We start from the raw sequence: 16,033 nt of genomic DNA, 5'->3' as shown, positions 1-16,033 counted from the left end.
AGTAATGGCAGGTAGTAAAAAATGGCCAAAAAGATTTTAACAAGACGTAGAATATAAACTAAATAAAGTACATAAAACATGAACCAAATAAAATACATATTCCATATCATATACATAGTAAGTGATTAATTACATAGTTTGTCTCAAAAGGCATGTGATTTATCGTTGATGCCAAAAAGCTTCCCTATTAGTGATGAGCGAGTGTACTCATTGCTCGGGTTTTCCAGAGCACGCTCGGGTGGTCTCCGAGTATTTGTTAGTGTTCGGAGATTTCGTTTTTCTTGCCGCAGCTGAATGATTTACAGCTACTAGACAGCTTGATTACATGTGGGGATTCCCTAGCATCCAGGCAACCCCCACATGTACTCAGGCTGGCTAATAGCTGAAAATCATTCAGCTGAGGCGATGAAAACTAAATCTCTGAGCAGTCATAAATACTTGGTGGTCTGTTGTGAATTCTGCTCTTGGGCTCCCTCCGGTGGTTGTTGGTGGTAGTGCAGTTGTCTTGGGGTTGTGATCCGGGCAGGTGTTTCTGCTGATTGCAGCTCTATTAGGTATTTAGGTGTGCAGGATCCATGAGTCCGTGCCAGTTGCCCATTGTACTTGGAGGGATTGCATCTCTCTCTGGCTCCTCATGCCCTGCTGCTATTTCAGCTAAGATAAGTGTCTGGTTTTTTGTCTCTGTGCACACATGCAGTGCGCTTTGCAATTCAGTGCAATTTATTGTGTTTTTGTCCAGCTTAGACTTTATTTGGATTTTTCAGTCATGCTGGATTCTCAGGAGATGCAGATATACTTTCTATGTCTTTAGTTAGATGTGGAATATTTGTATTATCTGCTGTGGATATTTTTAGGATTTTAATACTGACCGCTTAGAATTTTGTCCTATCCTTTTCTATTTAGCTAGTAGTGCCTCTTTTGCTAAATCCTGTTTTTCTGCCTGCGTGTGTCTTTCCTCTTATACTCACAGTCAATATTTGTGGGGGGCTGCCTATCCTTTGGGGTTCTGCTCTGAGGCAAGATAGAATTCCCATTTCCATCTATAGGGGTATTTAGTCCTCCGGCTGTGTCGAGATGTCTAGGACGTGTTAGGTACATCCCACGGCTACTTCTAGTTGCGGTGTTAGTTTAGGGTTTGCGGTCAGTACAGGTACCACCTACTCCTGAGAAAGTCTCTCATGCGGCTCCAAGGTCACCAGATCAACAAGGTACAACTGGCCAACAATGAGTTAAATGCATCTCAGAAGAAGGGAAGAAAGAGCCATTTTTTTTTCTGTAGCCTGCTTTGTCTTTTCTTCCCTCTTTTCCTCTGGGTGACTGAGGAGTCTTGTGCTAGCATGGATGTTCAGGGATTAGTTTCTCGTGTAGACCAGCTTGCTGCTAGGGTACAGGGTATTTCTGATTATATTGCTCAGGCTCCGCTTTTAGAGCCTAGGATTCCTACTCCTGATTGGTTTTTGGGGACAGGTCCAAATTTTTGAGTTTCAAAAACAACTGTAAACTGTTTTTTGCTCTGAAGCCTCGTTCCTCTGGTGATCCCATTCAGCAGATTAAAATTGTCATCTCCCTGCTGCGTGGCGACCCTCAGGATTGGGCATTTTCCCTGGAATCTGGGAATCCGGCCTTGCTTAATGTAGATGCCTTTTTTCAGGCTCTAGGATTATTATATGATGAACCAAATTCTGTGGATCAAGCGGAGAAGACCTTGTTGGCCCTGTCTCAGGGTCAAGAAGCGGCAGAATTGTATTGTCAGAAATTTAGAAAATGGTCTGTGCTGACTAAATGGAATGAGGATGCTTTGGCGGCAATTTTCAGAAAGGGTCTTTCTGAATCTGTTAAAGATGTTATGGTGGGGTTTCCCACGCCTGTTGGTCTGAGTGATTCTATGTCTCTGGCCATTCAGATCGATCGGCGCTTGCGGGAGCGCAGAACTGTGCGCGCTGTGGCGTTGTCCTCAGAGCAGATGCCTGAGCCTATGCAGTGTGATAGGATTCTGTCTAGAACGGAACAACAAGGATTCAGACGTCAGAATAGGTTGTGTTTTTATTGTGGCGATGCTTCTCATGTCATTTCAGTCTGCCCAAAGCGTATAAAGAGAATCGCTAGTTCAGTTACCATCGGAACTGTACAACCTAAATTTCTGTTATCTGTGACCTTGATCTGCTCATTGTCGTCATTTTCTGTCATGGCGTTTGTGGATTCAGGCGCCGCTTTGAACTTAATGGACTTTGAATTTGCCAGGCGTTGTAGTTTCCCCTTGCAGTCTTTGCAGAACCCTATTCCTTTAAGGGGCATTGATGCTACACCTTTGGCTAAAAATAAACCCCAGTTTTGGACACAGGTGACCATGTGCATGGCGCCAGCCCATCAGGAAGATTGTAGTTTTCTGGTGTTGCATAATTTGCATGATGCTATTGTGCTGGGTTTTCCATGGTTGCAGAAACATAATCCTGTGTTGGATTGGAAGTCTATGTCTGTGACTAGTTGGGGTTGTCAGGGGGTTCATAATGATGTTCCTGTGATGTCAATCTCCTCTTCTGAAGTTCCAGAGTTTTTGTCTGATTTTCAGGATGTATTCGATGAGCCCAAGTCCAGTTCCCTTCCACCGATTGTGCTATTGACTTGATTCCAGGCTGTAAGATTCCTAAGGGCCGACTTTTCAACCTGTCTGTGCCGGAACATACCGCCATGCGGAGCTATGTTAAGGAGTCTTTGGAGAAAGGGCATATTTGGCCATCTTCTTCACCGTTGGGAGTGGGATTTTTTTTTGTTGCTAAGAAGGATGGCTCCTTGAGATCCTGTATTGATTATCGCCTCTTGAATAAGATCACGGTCAAGTTTCAATACCCTTTACCTTTGCTTTCCGATTTGTTTGCCAGGATTAAGGGGGCTAGTTGGTTTACTAAAATTGACCTTCGGGGGGCATATAATCTTGTTCGTATTAAGCAGGGTGACGAATGGAAAACTGCGTTTAATACGCCCGAAGGCCATTTTGAATACCTTGTGATGCCATTCGGACTCTCTAATGCTCCATCTGTTTTTCAGTCCTTCATGCATGATATCTTCCGGAATTATCTTGATAAATTCATGATTGTATATTTGGATGACAACTTAATTTTTTCCGATGATTGGGAGTCTCATGTGAAACAGGTCAGGATGGTATTTCAAATCCTTCATGATAATGCTTTGTTTGTGAAGGGGTCTAAGTGTCTCTTTGGAGTGCAGAAGGTTTCTTTTTTGGGCTTCATTTTTTCTCCCTCATCTATAGAGATGGATCCGGTTAAGGTTCAGGCCATTCATGATTGGATTCAGCCCACATCCGTGAAGAGCCTTCAGAAATTTTTGGGCTTTGCTAATTTTTATCGCCGTTTCATTGCTAACTTCTCCAGTGTGGTTAAACCCCTGACCGATTTGACGAAGAAAGGCGCTGATGTAACGAATTGGCCCTCTGCGGCTGTCTCTGCCTTTCAGGAGCTTAAACGCCGATTTACTTCTGCCCCGGTGTTGCGTCAGCCAGATGTTTCTCTTCCGTTTCAGGTTGAGGTTGACGCTTCTGAGATTGGGGCAGGGGCTGTTTTGTCTCAGAGGAATTCTGATGGTTCCTTGATGAAACCGTGTGCCTTCTTTTCCCGTAAGTTTTCGCCTGCTGAACGCAATTATGATGTCGGCAATCGGGAGTTGTTGGCTATGAAGTGGGCGTTTGAGGAATGGCGACATTGGCTTGAGGGAGCCAAGCACCGTATTGTGGTCTTGACCGATCATAAAAATCTGATTTACCTCGAATCTGCCAAACGGCTGAATCCTAGACAGGCTCGATGGTCCCTGTTTTTCTCCCGTTTTGATTTCGTGGTTTCGTATCTTCCGGGTTCTAAGAATATTAAGGCTGATGCCCTCTCTAGGAGTTTTTTGCCTGATTCTCCTGAGGTACTTGAGCCGGTCAGCATTCTGAAGGAAGGGGTGGTCCTTTCTGCCATTCCCCCTGATTTGCGACGGGTTCTGCAGGAATTTCAGGCTGACAAACCTGATCGCTGTCCAGTGGAGAAACTGTTTGTTCCTGATAGATGGACTAGTAGAGTGATTTCTGAGGTTCATTGTTCTGTGTTGGCTGGCCATCCTGGTATTTTTGGTACCAGAGATTTGGTTGGTAGGTCCTTTTGGTGGCCTTCTTTGTCGCGTGATGTGCGTTCTTTTGTGCAGTCCTGTGGGACTTGTGCGCGGGCCAATCCTTGTTGTTCCCGTGCTAGTGGGTTGCTTTTGCCTTTGCCGGTCCCTGAGAGGCCCTGGATGCATATTTCTATGGATTTTATTTCAGATCTTCCGGTTTCCCAGAGGATGTCGGTTATCTGGGTGGTTTGTGACCGGTTTTCTAAGATGGTTCATTTGGTGCCTTTGCCTAAATTGCCTTCCTCTTCTGATTTGGTTCCGTTGTTTTTTCAGCATGTGGTTCGTTTGCATGGTATTCCGGAGAATATTGTGTCTGACAGAGGTTCCCAGTTTGTTTCTAGGTTTTGGCGGGCATTTTGTGCTAGGCTGGCCATTGATTTGTCTTTTTCTTCCGCATTTCATCCTCAGACAAATGGCCAGACCGAGCGAACTAATCAGACCTTGGAAACTTATTTGAGATGCTTTGTGTCTGCTGATCAGGATGATTGGGTGGCTTTCTTGCCATTGGCCTAGTTTGCCCTTAATAATCGGGCTAGTTCGGCTACCTTGGTTTCGCCCTTCTTTTGTAATTTTGGTTTTCATCCTCGTTTTTCTTCGGCGCAAGTTGAACCTTCTGATTGTCCTGGTGTGGATTCTGTGGTTGACAGGTTGCAGCAGATTTGGGCTCATGTGGTGGACAATTTGGTGTTGTCTCAGGAGGAGGCTCAGCGTTTTGCTAACCGTCATCGGTGTGTTGGTTCCCGGCTTCGGGTTGGGGATTTGGTCTGGTTGTCTTCCCGTCATGTTCCTATGAAGGTTTCTTCCCCTAAGTTTAAGCCTCGGTTTATTGGCCCTTATAGGATTTCTGAGATTATCAATCCGGTGTCTTTTCGTTTGGCCCTTCCGGCCTCTTTTGCCATCCATAATGTTTTCCATAGATCTTTATTGCGGAAATATGTGGTGCCCGTTGTTCCCTCTGTTGATCCTCCTGCTCCTGTGTTGGTTGATGGGGAGTTGGAGTACGTGGTTGAGAAGATTTTGGATTCTCGCTTTTCGAGGCGGAGGCTTCAGTACCTTGTCAAATGGAAGGGTTATGGCCAGGAGGATAATTCTTGGGTTTTTGCCTCTGATGTCCATGCTGCTGATTTGGTCCGTGCCTTTCATCTGGCTCGTCCTGATCGGCCTGGGGGCTCTGGTGAGGGTTCGGTGACCCCTCTTCAAGGGGGGGGTACTGTTGTGAATTCTGCTCTTGGGCTCCCTCCGGTGGTTGTTGGTGGTAGTGCAGTTGTCTTGGGGTTGTGATCCGGGCAGGTGTTTCTGCTGATTGCAGCTCTATTAGGTATTTAGGTGTGCAGGATCCATGAGTCCATGCCAGTTGCCCATTGTACTTGGAGGGATTGCATCTCTCTCTGGCTCCTCATGCCCTGCTGCTATTTCAGCTAAGATAAGTGACTTTTTTTGTCTCTGTGCACACATGCAGTGTGCTTTGCAATTCAGTGCAATTTATTGTGTTTTTGTCCAGCTTAGACTTTGTTTGGATTTTTCAGTCATGCTGGATTCTCAGGAGATGCAGATATACTTTCTATGTCTTTAGTTAGATGTGGAATATTTGTATTATCTGCTGTGGATATTTTTAGGATTTTAATACTGACCGCTTAGAATTTTGTCCTATCCGTTTCTATTTAGCTAGTAGTGCCTCTTTTGCTAAATCCTGTTTTTCTGCCTGCGTGTGTCTTTCCTCTTATACTCACAGTCAATATTTGTGGGGGGCTGCCTATCCTTTGGGGTTCTGCTCTGAGGCAAGATAGAATTCCCATTTCCATCTATAGGGGTATTTAGTCCTCCGGCTGTGTCGAGATGTCTAGGACGTGTTAGGTACATCCCACGGCTACTTCTAGTTGCGGTGTTAGTTTAGGGTCTGCGGTCAGTACAGGTACCACCTACTCCTGAGAAAGTCTCTCATGCGGCTCCAAGGTCACCAGATCATAACAGAGGTCACCCGGGCGTGCTCAGGAAAACCCGAGCAACGAGTATACTTGCTCATCACTATTCCCTATATGTTTTCGGCTACTGTCGGTTGTTCTGGATCTCCAGCAGCCGATCTACTTGCATATTGCTGCGGTTAATTGTTCCTTATTGCCGAAATAGAGCAAAGTTTATGATATTGAATAGTAGAAGTAAGAACTGAGACAAATAAATCAAACTAACAGTCAAAGTTGAAATCTATGGAAGAAGTCAAATAACGTAACAGATGGGAGTTTGTGTTGCATATCAAATTCTGTTCACATATAGATATTGGTTTCTCTCCCAGTGGCTTGATTTAAAAACTGTGTCGCCATTTTCAGAAACCTGTACCGTTACCATTTTTCCATTGCTGGACTTATCTGAGGGCTTTTTTTTTTTATTAACACTGAGCTGTCTTTTTTTATTGATGCCTTTTTGGGGTATGTGCGATGTTTTAAATGCCTTTTATTGCATTTTTTGGAGTAGGTGCAGTGATCGAAAAACAGCCATTCCGGCATTTCCATTTTAGTTGGAGGCAGGAGCGTGTTTGACATTCAGTTTAAATACCGTAATTTTTATCTTTTGAAAGATTGGACTTTTACAGACATGACAATAGCAAATATGTTTATTTTGCATTTTAGAAGGTTTTTTTATGGTGTTATTTTTAAACTGGGTAAAGGAGCTTGATTTTAAACTTTTTAGATTTGTTTTAGATTTACTTTATCATTTTCGTTTAGTCCCTTTACAATATTGTAGCATATAGTAGAAGTTAGAGACTACAGAGGGGTGTTTTGAATGATCGGTAGGGTCTCAGCACCCGGACCCCCACCGATCAGCCACGGTATCCAGCACCTAAGATATCTAAAAACTTTTATGCAATTATGGATACACTTAAAAACGTATGACTGCCTCTGATCGATGTACTGGAATCTATGAAGAAGCGCAGCATGTCAATAGGCAATTTAGGAGGTTCACTGCTGGAAACAGAAGATCTCTCTAAGTTTATGTGCACACAATGTTTTTTCCAGGCGGATATCACTTGCAACCTGCCTGAAAAAGCACTACAAAAACACTACAAAGAGTGAAGATATGCACAGCAACGTCAAAGCAACTTGCTGTGCACATGTTTCGTCTTTTGTCACTTTTTGTAACCGCTTCAGGCATCGAAATAAGTAGTTCAAAGAAGTGACTGGTCGATTCTTCTGGTGGCTTGGAAGCTACCATTACGTTATATACAGAATAAAAATTAAAATGAGGGTAAAGTTATCCAGATAGACGACTGATGTACATGGAAGGCTACATGGCCATGAGTCACTGACCTGGGGAAGAGATGGCACCAGGATACACTATAGGAAGGAGACGAGCTAATGGAGGCAGTGTGTTGTCCTGGGCTATGTTCCCCCTTAGTCGTTGCATTCATGTGGATGTTACATTCTTGCATCCCTACCAATACTTTGTTAGATATTGAGTATTTCTGTTTCAGCAACAGTATTCCCTAATGGCATTGACATGTTTTCTGTAGGATAATTTATCCTGTCTGCAAACTTAAGGAGTTGTGTAGGAACATGACAAAGTTTCAAGGTGACGACTTGGCCGCCAAGTCCCCTTTAACCCAATCTGCTGAAAGAACAAGTCTGATCCATAGAGATTGTAGCTCACAGGTCTTATAGGATCTGCTGCTAACATTTTGACACCAGATATCCCACCTTCAAAGGTCTTCATGACATGTTTCAGGGGGTCAGATGTTTTTGGTAGCTCAATGGAGCTCTACCAATGTTATGAGTGATCAACAACCCCAATCAGCCATAACATTGAATTGTAATTTTTGTGGCAGTCCTAAATTGCTGCATTCATAATTCTGTAGACCTGTAATCAATAACAATTAATAGAATGGTGAACGCAGCTCTGAACTATGATACATTTTTCTGGATTACTTCCATATATAAATTGTGGAGGGAAGTTCAAAGGCGATTTATACCCTTCAAAGAACTTTGAAATCAGTACAAAAGCGACAAAGCCATTTTTTTCTCACTTATAGTTCTGTGCTGAAGGAGATCTGTATTACTCCTCCAATTCACATTATTACATTTTTTTACAGGTCAGACTGGTCAGAAGGGAGAAAAGGGAGACCGAGGTGACAAAGGTGATAGAGGTGATCGAGGTCCTGAAGGTCCTAAAGGAGATTCTGGGGACAGCTCCAGCGCAGGTGTAGGCCCTAAAGGAGACAAGGTAAATGTGGGGTTGGATCATTTTGTCCCTGGGACATAAGCATTGCTCTTGGTTGGTAGAATTTTAGTTTTTTGGGGGGCAGTGCTTAAAGGAAAAAAATAATGCCTATGGGTCTATAGTATTAAGCAGAACACCAACCAATCACTAGAACAGAGGTCTCAAGACTGTACTTGGGCGATGAGGGGAAGCTCCGCGACTGCAGGGTGAGGAGAAAATTGTAATCATTGTGACCCCAGTCACTTAACCTCTGGGAAAAACAACTTTAAAAAGTTTCCACTTCCCTTTCTTCCACTCCAGTGCTGGTATATGTAAAATGTTAACTTCTAAAAAAGAGGGATGGGTGTTACAGAACTTTGTTTCTGGCTGGGAGGCAGCTTTCTGCAAAAGAAATAACCTCAACATCGATGTCTACAATAGAGAATGGAAAAGCTTAAATCTTGCTTCTCTACTTTGCCCCATACCAGTCCTAAACTAAAGATGGAGGGAAGCAGAAAAAATGGATCCCTGCATGTTTGTTTGCTTTCGGGGTCTTGCAGAACGTCTTTTACTTTCTCTCTGTCACTTAAAACATAGGTGCAAACCATCTGACCACATGTTTAAAGAGAATGCCCCGATTCATCATTTGCATGTTGTTGTTTTTTTTATAAGTCCCTTTACTTTTTTGTCTTGAGATTTTAGTTGCTGTTTTTTGCTCAAAATTCTTCAAAAAGGTGCACGTGCTTCATGATATTTTTGCAAAATGAAAAATGGTTTTTTTTGTCTGTAACCAATTTTGCAACTTCCTAAAAGTCACACACATCAAGAAATTGCACGAAAATACCTGGCGGACATAAAATCGCTACACGGGGGACTGAAGTGCATTCGCGACAAATTTAGTCATTTTTTATTTAAAAGTTACATTTGATGATAGAGTCTAAAATATCTGGAAAAGTCACGTGGAAGTAAAAATCAGAAAAGTAACTGAACAACAAAAGACGACTTTAAAAAAGGCGTAAATCGTTTGAATTTGACGGCCAATCAAAAGGTCACATTTGAGAGATATTCACGCCAAAACACTGGAGAAAGTGCAATAATGAATCGAGACCAATAGAAAAAATAATCTGGAAGTAAATGTATTTCTGATTTATTTTTTTTTAGGGCCAGAAAGGCGAGCTTGGAGTTAAAGTAAGTACCCCCCCATTTACATGTGATTGTTTAGAGTTTGGTTGTCCACATGTTAAAAATCCAATTCTCTTTCTACAGGGTGGTGCAGGATTTGGATATCCTGGAGCCAAAGGTCAGAAAGGAGACCCTGGATCTCCTGGTGCACAAGGACCACCTGGCCCTCCAGGGCAGTCAGTTTTACAGAAGAGTGATGGCACCACCGTGCAACAGGTCGCAGGACCTCGGGGACCACCAGGTCCACAGGGACCTCCAGGAAAAGATGGAGAGCCTGTAAGTGATACGATTCACAAGGTCATGCACAGAAAATGTTTTAACATAATTAACAGGTTTTTACGTCAACTTGGTTTTTAATAAGTTATTGGTTTAAAAAATGATAACTTTGTATTCTCAGTACGTCACCCCATGATTACTACGTGTCTTCGACACCCATACGTTGGTGCTGCCTACACTGACGGACGCCTATGCAGAACACATAGATAGATACTCATGCATTGATAGGTAATAGTAGTGCATGTTCAAAATCAGGAGTTTAATCCTATTTCATTCACACAATGTGGGGGAAGCAGCTTCTTCGCTAATTAAAGGGCAACACATTCCTGGAACTACATTAATTTATTGAACGAAGATGCACTTACTGTTTATAGAATAAATTGCATCAAAAACAAAACTATTACAACTAATATTACTTAAAGAGGGACTAAATCAAAAGTTTGCCTTAAAGGGGAATGTAAGATGCTTATAAAATAAAGAAACATGTCATACTTGCAGGCGGAATCCTCCATCCCCCGCACCAGCGCTGCAGCTCAGACGTTCTCCACCAGACCAGAAGTGATGACGTCACAACCACCATGCTCCTGCAGCCAATCCATGACCTTAGTGGTCAGGTCACTGGTGGTCGTGGTGACATCATCAGTTCCGGGTTGGCATAGACCGTCTGAGCGCAGGGTGGAGCGCAGATTTCACAGGCAGCATGAATCGGGCACAGGCTTCCTAACTGCAAATATTGATGGGTGATTTTGAAATTCTGCAGCATTTCAGAAAGTCTGGGCCCCAATTCATGGAGACTGGCGTCCTTGTAGACTAGTCCTGAGTGCACTGGTTTAAATATATTTAAAGGGGCTATTTGACTTTAGGGTACAAGTCTGCAATCACTCTGTGTGACTGCAGACTTGTGAATCCTCACAGCGCACTCTGTCAGAATTCGCCAGTGCTGGGACATGAGACCACAAGTACGTGATTTAAATACATCGGATCGCATGCCAACTAGATGTGCAGCCTTGATCAATGCAAGTGAAATGCTTGAGACTGAATACGTCTAGTAGGAATGTTGCCAAATGTATCCAAATCACATACTTGCGGTGACATGACCGCTTGCTCCCACTGATGGAAAACCCTCACAGTGCACAGTGTGAGGATTCACAAGTCTGCAGTCAGATAAGGTGACTGCAGCCTAAGGCTGGAAAAACCCTTTAAGAGGCATGTGTTCTTAATAAATATGGCACATTTTTCAGTCTTTTTGCACCACCACAAGCAACGTACTCTGCTCATTGACTGGCATACATTTATGTTGTAATTTATTCCACTTTTTTGCAAATTATGATGCATTTCACAGCAGTGCTTCAAAACACCCCCTTTTTGCTAAGTTGCACCCATTTAAAAAAATGTAAGAAAATTCAAAGTCACAACATTTTTGCATCATCAAGAAATTTTTCATTAGAAAACTGGCTAAAACTGTTTGATGAATCAGGAACCAGGAACGTGGAGAATAGTTACTGGGTCAGGTCGCCGGCTGCTTCTCCTTGCTTTGCCCTGCTTGATTGACAGGTCCTTCCCTATGTGTGTGTGTACAGGGAGAGAACTGCAATGTAGCGGAGCCAGGCATGGAGAAGCCAGCAGGGTTTGAGAAGCAGTAATCATCCACCAGGTTCCCAAAACACCAAAATAAAAGCCATTAGGTAGTGTTCAGTTGATGGAAAAGATGATACTGTAATTTACAAAGCGTTTCCCACCTATGTCGTTAAAGACAACCATGATGAAGACCTTCTGTTCGAAACGCGTTGGATTTGCTGACACAGCTGTCCTGTCTATATTAATGTTCCTGAAATAAATTTGAAGGTCTCGGTCCACTCACGGAGTGCTGGATATCTCTTCCCCGTTAACGTCTGACAAGCTCTTGTGTCATTTACTTGTAGGAGGATTAATGAGCTGGAAGCCTCTTCCTATGTCATTAAAGAGTTTTTCGGACACTGTTCACTTCTACATCGGGATGGGAGAAGTGCTGATGGCATGGCAGCATCAGATGGGTATATGATACCTGCAAACTGTGCCGACACCACGTCATCTGCACCCCTTATCTGCCGATGTGGAAGTGTCCGGATCTGGACAGCCATTTTGATGATGACAAGTATATAACCGGTCTCTGCTATTTGACTCAAGCTGGTAGTAATAACATTAGGTAGATTACAGCTGGATCGGTGCAACTTTTTAGGTTTTCCTTGTCCAGATGGCTGTTTTCATTCTCTGTTCGGAAGATCTCCTCCTAAGTTATGTTTTTAGGAGTGAGATCTATTGCTATGACTGGTGTGATTTCTATCTATTTTATATACCACATTTCTAACTAAGAACTAAACCCTTTGTCTGATTTCAGGGTGACCCTGGAGAAGATGGCAAAGCTGTAAGTCCCTTGTATTATTGTCTGCTGTGACCTTTCCTTATGTTTTGTGGTGCATGTGACAAGCCGCGCCTCATTTCAGGGTAAATTATTACCAGTGTTGAGCTGTAAACAACTCTATACTTTAGAGTAAATGTTTTACATAGATGAACGAGCGCTTACACTTTGCACGGATACCAACTTATAGTCTGGCTCATTTCTTTGGTTTTGCTATAGATGAATTTTGAAACTGCTAAGACTCTTACTGTCGCTCTTATTCATACTCGTCTGGACTACGGCAACTCTCTTCTGATCGGTCTCCCTCTTACCAAACTTTTTCCTCTCCAATCCATCTTGAATGCGGCAGCCAGGGTCATATTTCTGTCCAACCGCTTCACCGATGCCTCCATCTTGTGCCAGTCATTACACTGGCTACCCATTCGCTACAGGGTCCAGTATAAACTCATCTCTCACCCACAAAGCTCTCCACAGTTCTGCACCGCCTTATATCTCCTCTCTCATCTCTATCACCCTACACGTGCCCTCCGTTCTACAAATGACCTAAGGGTACCATCACACCGTGCAATTTTCGTCGCTACGACGGCACGATCCGTGACGTCGCAGCGTCGTATGAGTATCGCTCCAGCGTCGTAGACTGCGGTCACACTTTGCAATCACGGCGCTGGAGCGATGCCGAGGTTCGCTGGTAACCAGGGTAAACATCGGGTTACTAAGCGCAGGGCCGCGCTTAGTAACCCGATGTTTACCCTGGTTACCAGCGAACGCATCGCTGGATCGCTGTCACACACAACGATCCAGCGATGACAGCGGGAGATCCAGCGACGAAAGAAATTTTCAAACGATCTGCTACGACGTACGATTCTCAGCAGGGTCCCTGATCGCTGCTGCGTGTCAGACACTGCGATATCGTAACGATATCGCTAGAACGTCACGAATCGTACCGTCGTAGCGATCGTAATTGCACTGTGTGACAGTACCCTAAGGCTAACATCCCCCGTAATCCGAACCTCGCACCTCCGTCTCCAAGACTTCTCTCGTGCTGCGCCAGCTCTCTGGAATGCACTTCCCCAGACGATCAGACTGATACCGAGCCCCGACCTATTCAAGCGCGCTCTAAAAACCCATCTCTTCAAACAAGCCTACCACATCAACTACTCAGTAAACTAACTTTGCTCTGTTCCCTCCTTCCAAATATTACTCTGAATCTGCACCCTACTATTCATCTGTCTCCACACCCTCCATGCACACGATAACTGCTCTTGATACTTGACTATTGCACTTAAACACACGGGCTGATGACCGGATCATGCAGCTTTGTATGAAAATCCCTATTAATTATAATTGCCAGACCTGAAATAACAAGCACTTTTCACCTATTGTGTCCCCCCTTTTCGTTGTAGATTGTAAGCTTGCGTGCAGGGACCTCACTCCTAATGTCACTGTTTAACTGTCCTACCTTGTATTGAATTTGTGTGTACATGTCCCCGCTTATTGTAAAGTGCTGCAGAATATGTTGGCGCTATATAAATAAAAATTATTATTTATTATTATTATAATTTTAGTTAAACATAAAGCAGCTTGATCGAGAACTAAAAAAGAAGAGAACCTTTGAATAATACAGAATTTTCTAACCTTTGAGAGCAGTATTTTGGGATATACTGCTAGGCCATTACTGCCACCTTAAATATCTTCATAACATTGCAATCTTAGATCAAGAACTTCCATAAAAATATCTGCATGTGTTTTTCACTAGGGTGAAGTTGGACCTCAGGGATTCCCAGGAACACCGGGAGATTCTGGACAGAAGGGAGATAAGGTAACCCCCCTACAGGCTACAGTTATTTAACGATTACCAACTTAAAGATCGGGGCAGTTCCAACCGTAGTGCACCGATCACCACTTTTACCCCCATTAGAATGGAGCGGTCGTGTGCGACCTCAACGCCATTTCTTTTCTCTGTGACTCCGAATATCTGCAGCCATCTTTTTCCATCATCCCCATAGAGAATGAATAGAGCAGCACTGGTGCATCAGACCTGCCGCTCCATTCTGTAATGGGGAGAACCATTCCCCATACTGCCGGTTCCAGAGGTCGGATCTTGACCGATTAACACGTTTTCATCCCACATTGTGCGGATACGCGATATGGTATTTTCAGCGGAGAACCCCTTTAAGCATACCTAAACTGTTATATAAGTCAACACAAAGTTACAACAGTGAGTTTATGAAAATGAAGAATTGAATAAAATAGATTTATTCAATGAGCGAAAAAAGGACACTCATTGAATAAATCTATTTTATAATTTCTTATTATGTTTGTTAATTATTTTATTATTTCTTTCTAGGGTGAGCCAGGAGTTGGTTCCAGAGGTCTTCCAGGACCGCCAGGACCTCCAGGCCCACCTGGCCCAGCTTCTAAAATGGATAAACTGGTAAGATTTCTTTTTTTTTAGCAAACTGGAAAGTTATCAGAAATTTGGGTGCAAAATCAGGGATGATGGGTGGCTGGGGAAAAATTGAAGAACTTTATATGACCCATTGTATCTTCTCTAAAACACTGAGGCAGTGTGTTTTTTTTTTTGTTTTTTTTGTTTTTTTTTAAATGTCATGTATTTTTGTAATATACCTTGTAATTATATGGGTGCAGATCTGCAGTGCTCTCTGTGGGTCACAAGATGCTCGGTCTCCACTTCCGGCATCTTATCTGATCACATACTGTACAGCGTTGGTCTCCCCCAATTTACTTACATTAGAAGTGACATCTACTACATGCGCAGTCTATAGCGATGTTATAGCACAATGTACAGCACATGATTGTACACGTGATGGGGCATATCGCTGGAAGAGAGGACCCACCATCATGTGACCTGAAGCAAGAATGGTAGATCTGGCAGGATAGGATTAAGAAAGCATTTAAAAGTCAATATTATTAGTAGAAATAAAAAAATTAAAAGTCGAAAGAGAAATGTAACAAAGTTTCTACACTAAAGTACAGCAAGTTACGTGTTGAAATTGGTCAAAATATGAAAAGCAAAGATGGTGATCTGCTGCTCTATGAGCCCAAACCGCTCAAAAATTATTTGTGAAACTTGGTTCCTAGCAGCGATAGAAGACCACAGGTAACTGCTCCCCAGCGCCATGTATCTGCATGTATACATAGCTGCTAATAATCACTGATAAGAGGAGTGGTCCCCGTAACTATGAAGCTTTGGTAGTAACTATTAACTAAGCAGTACGGTAGTCATTTCGGCTCCTAATACAGCGGACCTAGTCCTCAACTATGCAGCTCGGTAACAGGACTGTATAGTATGAAAATAGACGTAATGTCCATTCACACCGCACGATTATCCTGAACCAGTATGGAGCGCCCCCACTGCCGCAGGGCCGAGGGGTACCCGGTACCGGGCCTCTGAGTCTCTGCTCTGGGGTTGTCACGGTGGCTAGACCCGGTCCGTGACCCTCCTGAGGGGCGCCCAATGAAAGGTGTGGATGGTGGTGGTAGTGCGGTGCAGTGCTGGTCACAGTAAATAACGAGGACACCAGGTTGCAGTCTCTTTACCTCTTTACTGAAGGCTCCAGGATCCTCAGTCCGGAATACGGTTAACCAGGCTGCGCAAGTCCGGCTGGTCCGATGGCACCTCCAGAGTTCCCTTTGCAGGTGGAAATCTGTGCCTACCTTCTATCGCTTGTGTGTTGTGGTCCTCCCCTGCTGTGCTTACGGGATAGTCCCCACAATTGTTGTGTCTGTTTCTGAAGTTCCCTCACAACTCGATTCTGATGTTCTTCTTCGTCCCCCAGATGATATGGCTAGGACGCACCCGTA

At 43.6% G+C, this 16,033-nt stretch overlaps 1 protein-coding gene and 1 long non-coding RNA gene across 5 annotated transcripts in view; one reads left to right on the top strand and one right to left on the bottom strand.

Moving 5' to 3' along the window:
- LOC143784368 (uncharacterized) overlaps window positions 1-10,366 on the bottom strand; it is a 29,951-nt gene extending 19,585 nt beyond the window's left edge. The window contains exon 1 of one of the 2 annotated variants that reach the window (XR_013217771.1): window positions 10,303-10,366. This is a non-coding gene — a long non-coding RNA (uncharacterized LOC143784368). The remainder of the gene's footprint in view (window positions 1-10,302) is intronic. The other variant, XR_013217772.1, reaches the window with a different exon arrangement.
- COL18A1 (collagen type XVIII alpha 1 chain) overlaps window positions 1-16,033 on the top strand; it is a 233,228-nt gene that overhangs the window by 162,729 nt on the left and 54,466 nt on the right. For all 3 annotated transcript variants that reach the window (XM_077272570.1, XM_077272568.1, XM_077272569.1), the window contains 6 exons: window positions 8,246-8,376; window positions 9,514-9,540; window positions 9,619-9,810; window positions 12,188-12,214; window positions 13,965-14,027; window positions 14,556-14,642. In XM_077272570.1, the coding sequence (XP_077128685.1) occupies window positions 8,246-8,376; window positions 9,514-9,540; window positions 9,619-9,810; window positions 12,188-12,214; window positions 13,965-14,027; window positions 14,556-14,642 (527 nt within the window). The remainder of the gene's footprint in view (window positions 1-8,245; window positions 8,377-9,513; window positions 9,541-9,618; window positions 9,811-12,187; window positions 12,215-13,964; window positions 14,028-14,555; window positions 14,643-16,033) is intronic.

The sequence above is a fragment of the Ranitomeya variabilis genome, chromosome 7 (assembly GCF_051348905.1).
Source record: "Ranitomeya variabilis isolate aRanVar5 chromosome 7, aRanVar5.hap1, whole genome shotgun sequence".
In the NCBI taxonomy this organism is placed as follows: Eukaryota; Metazoa; Chordata; class Amphibia; order Anura; family Dendrobatidae; genus Ranitomeya; species Ranitomeya variabilis.
Note: the sequence above shows the minus strand (reverse complement) of the source record. Positions and strands in the feature narration are given on the sequence as shown.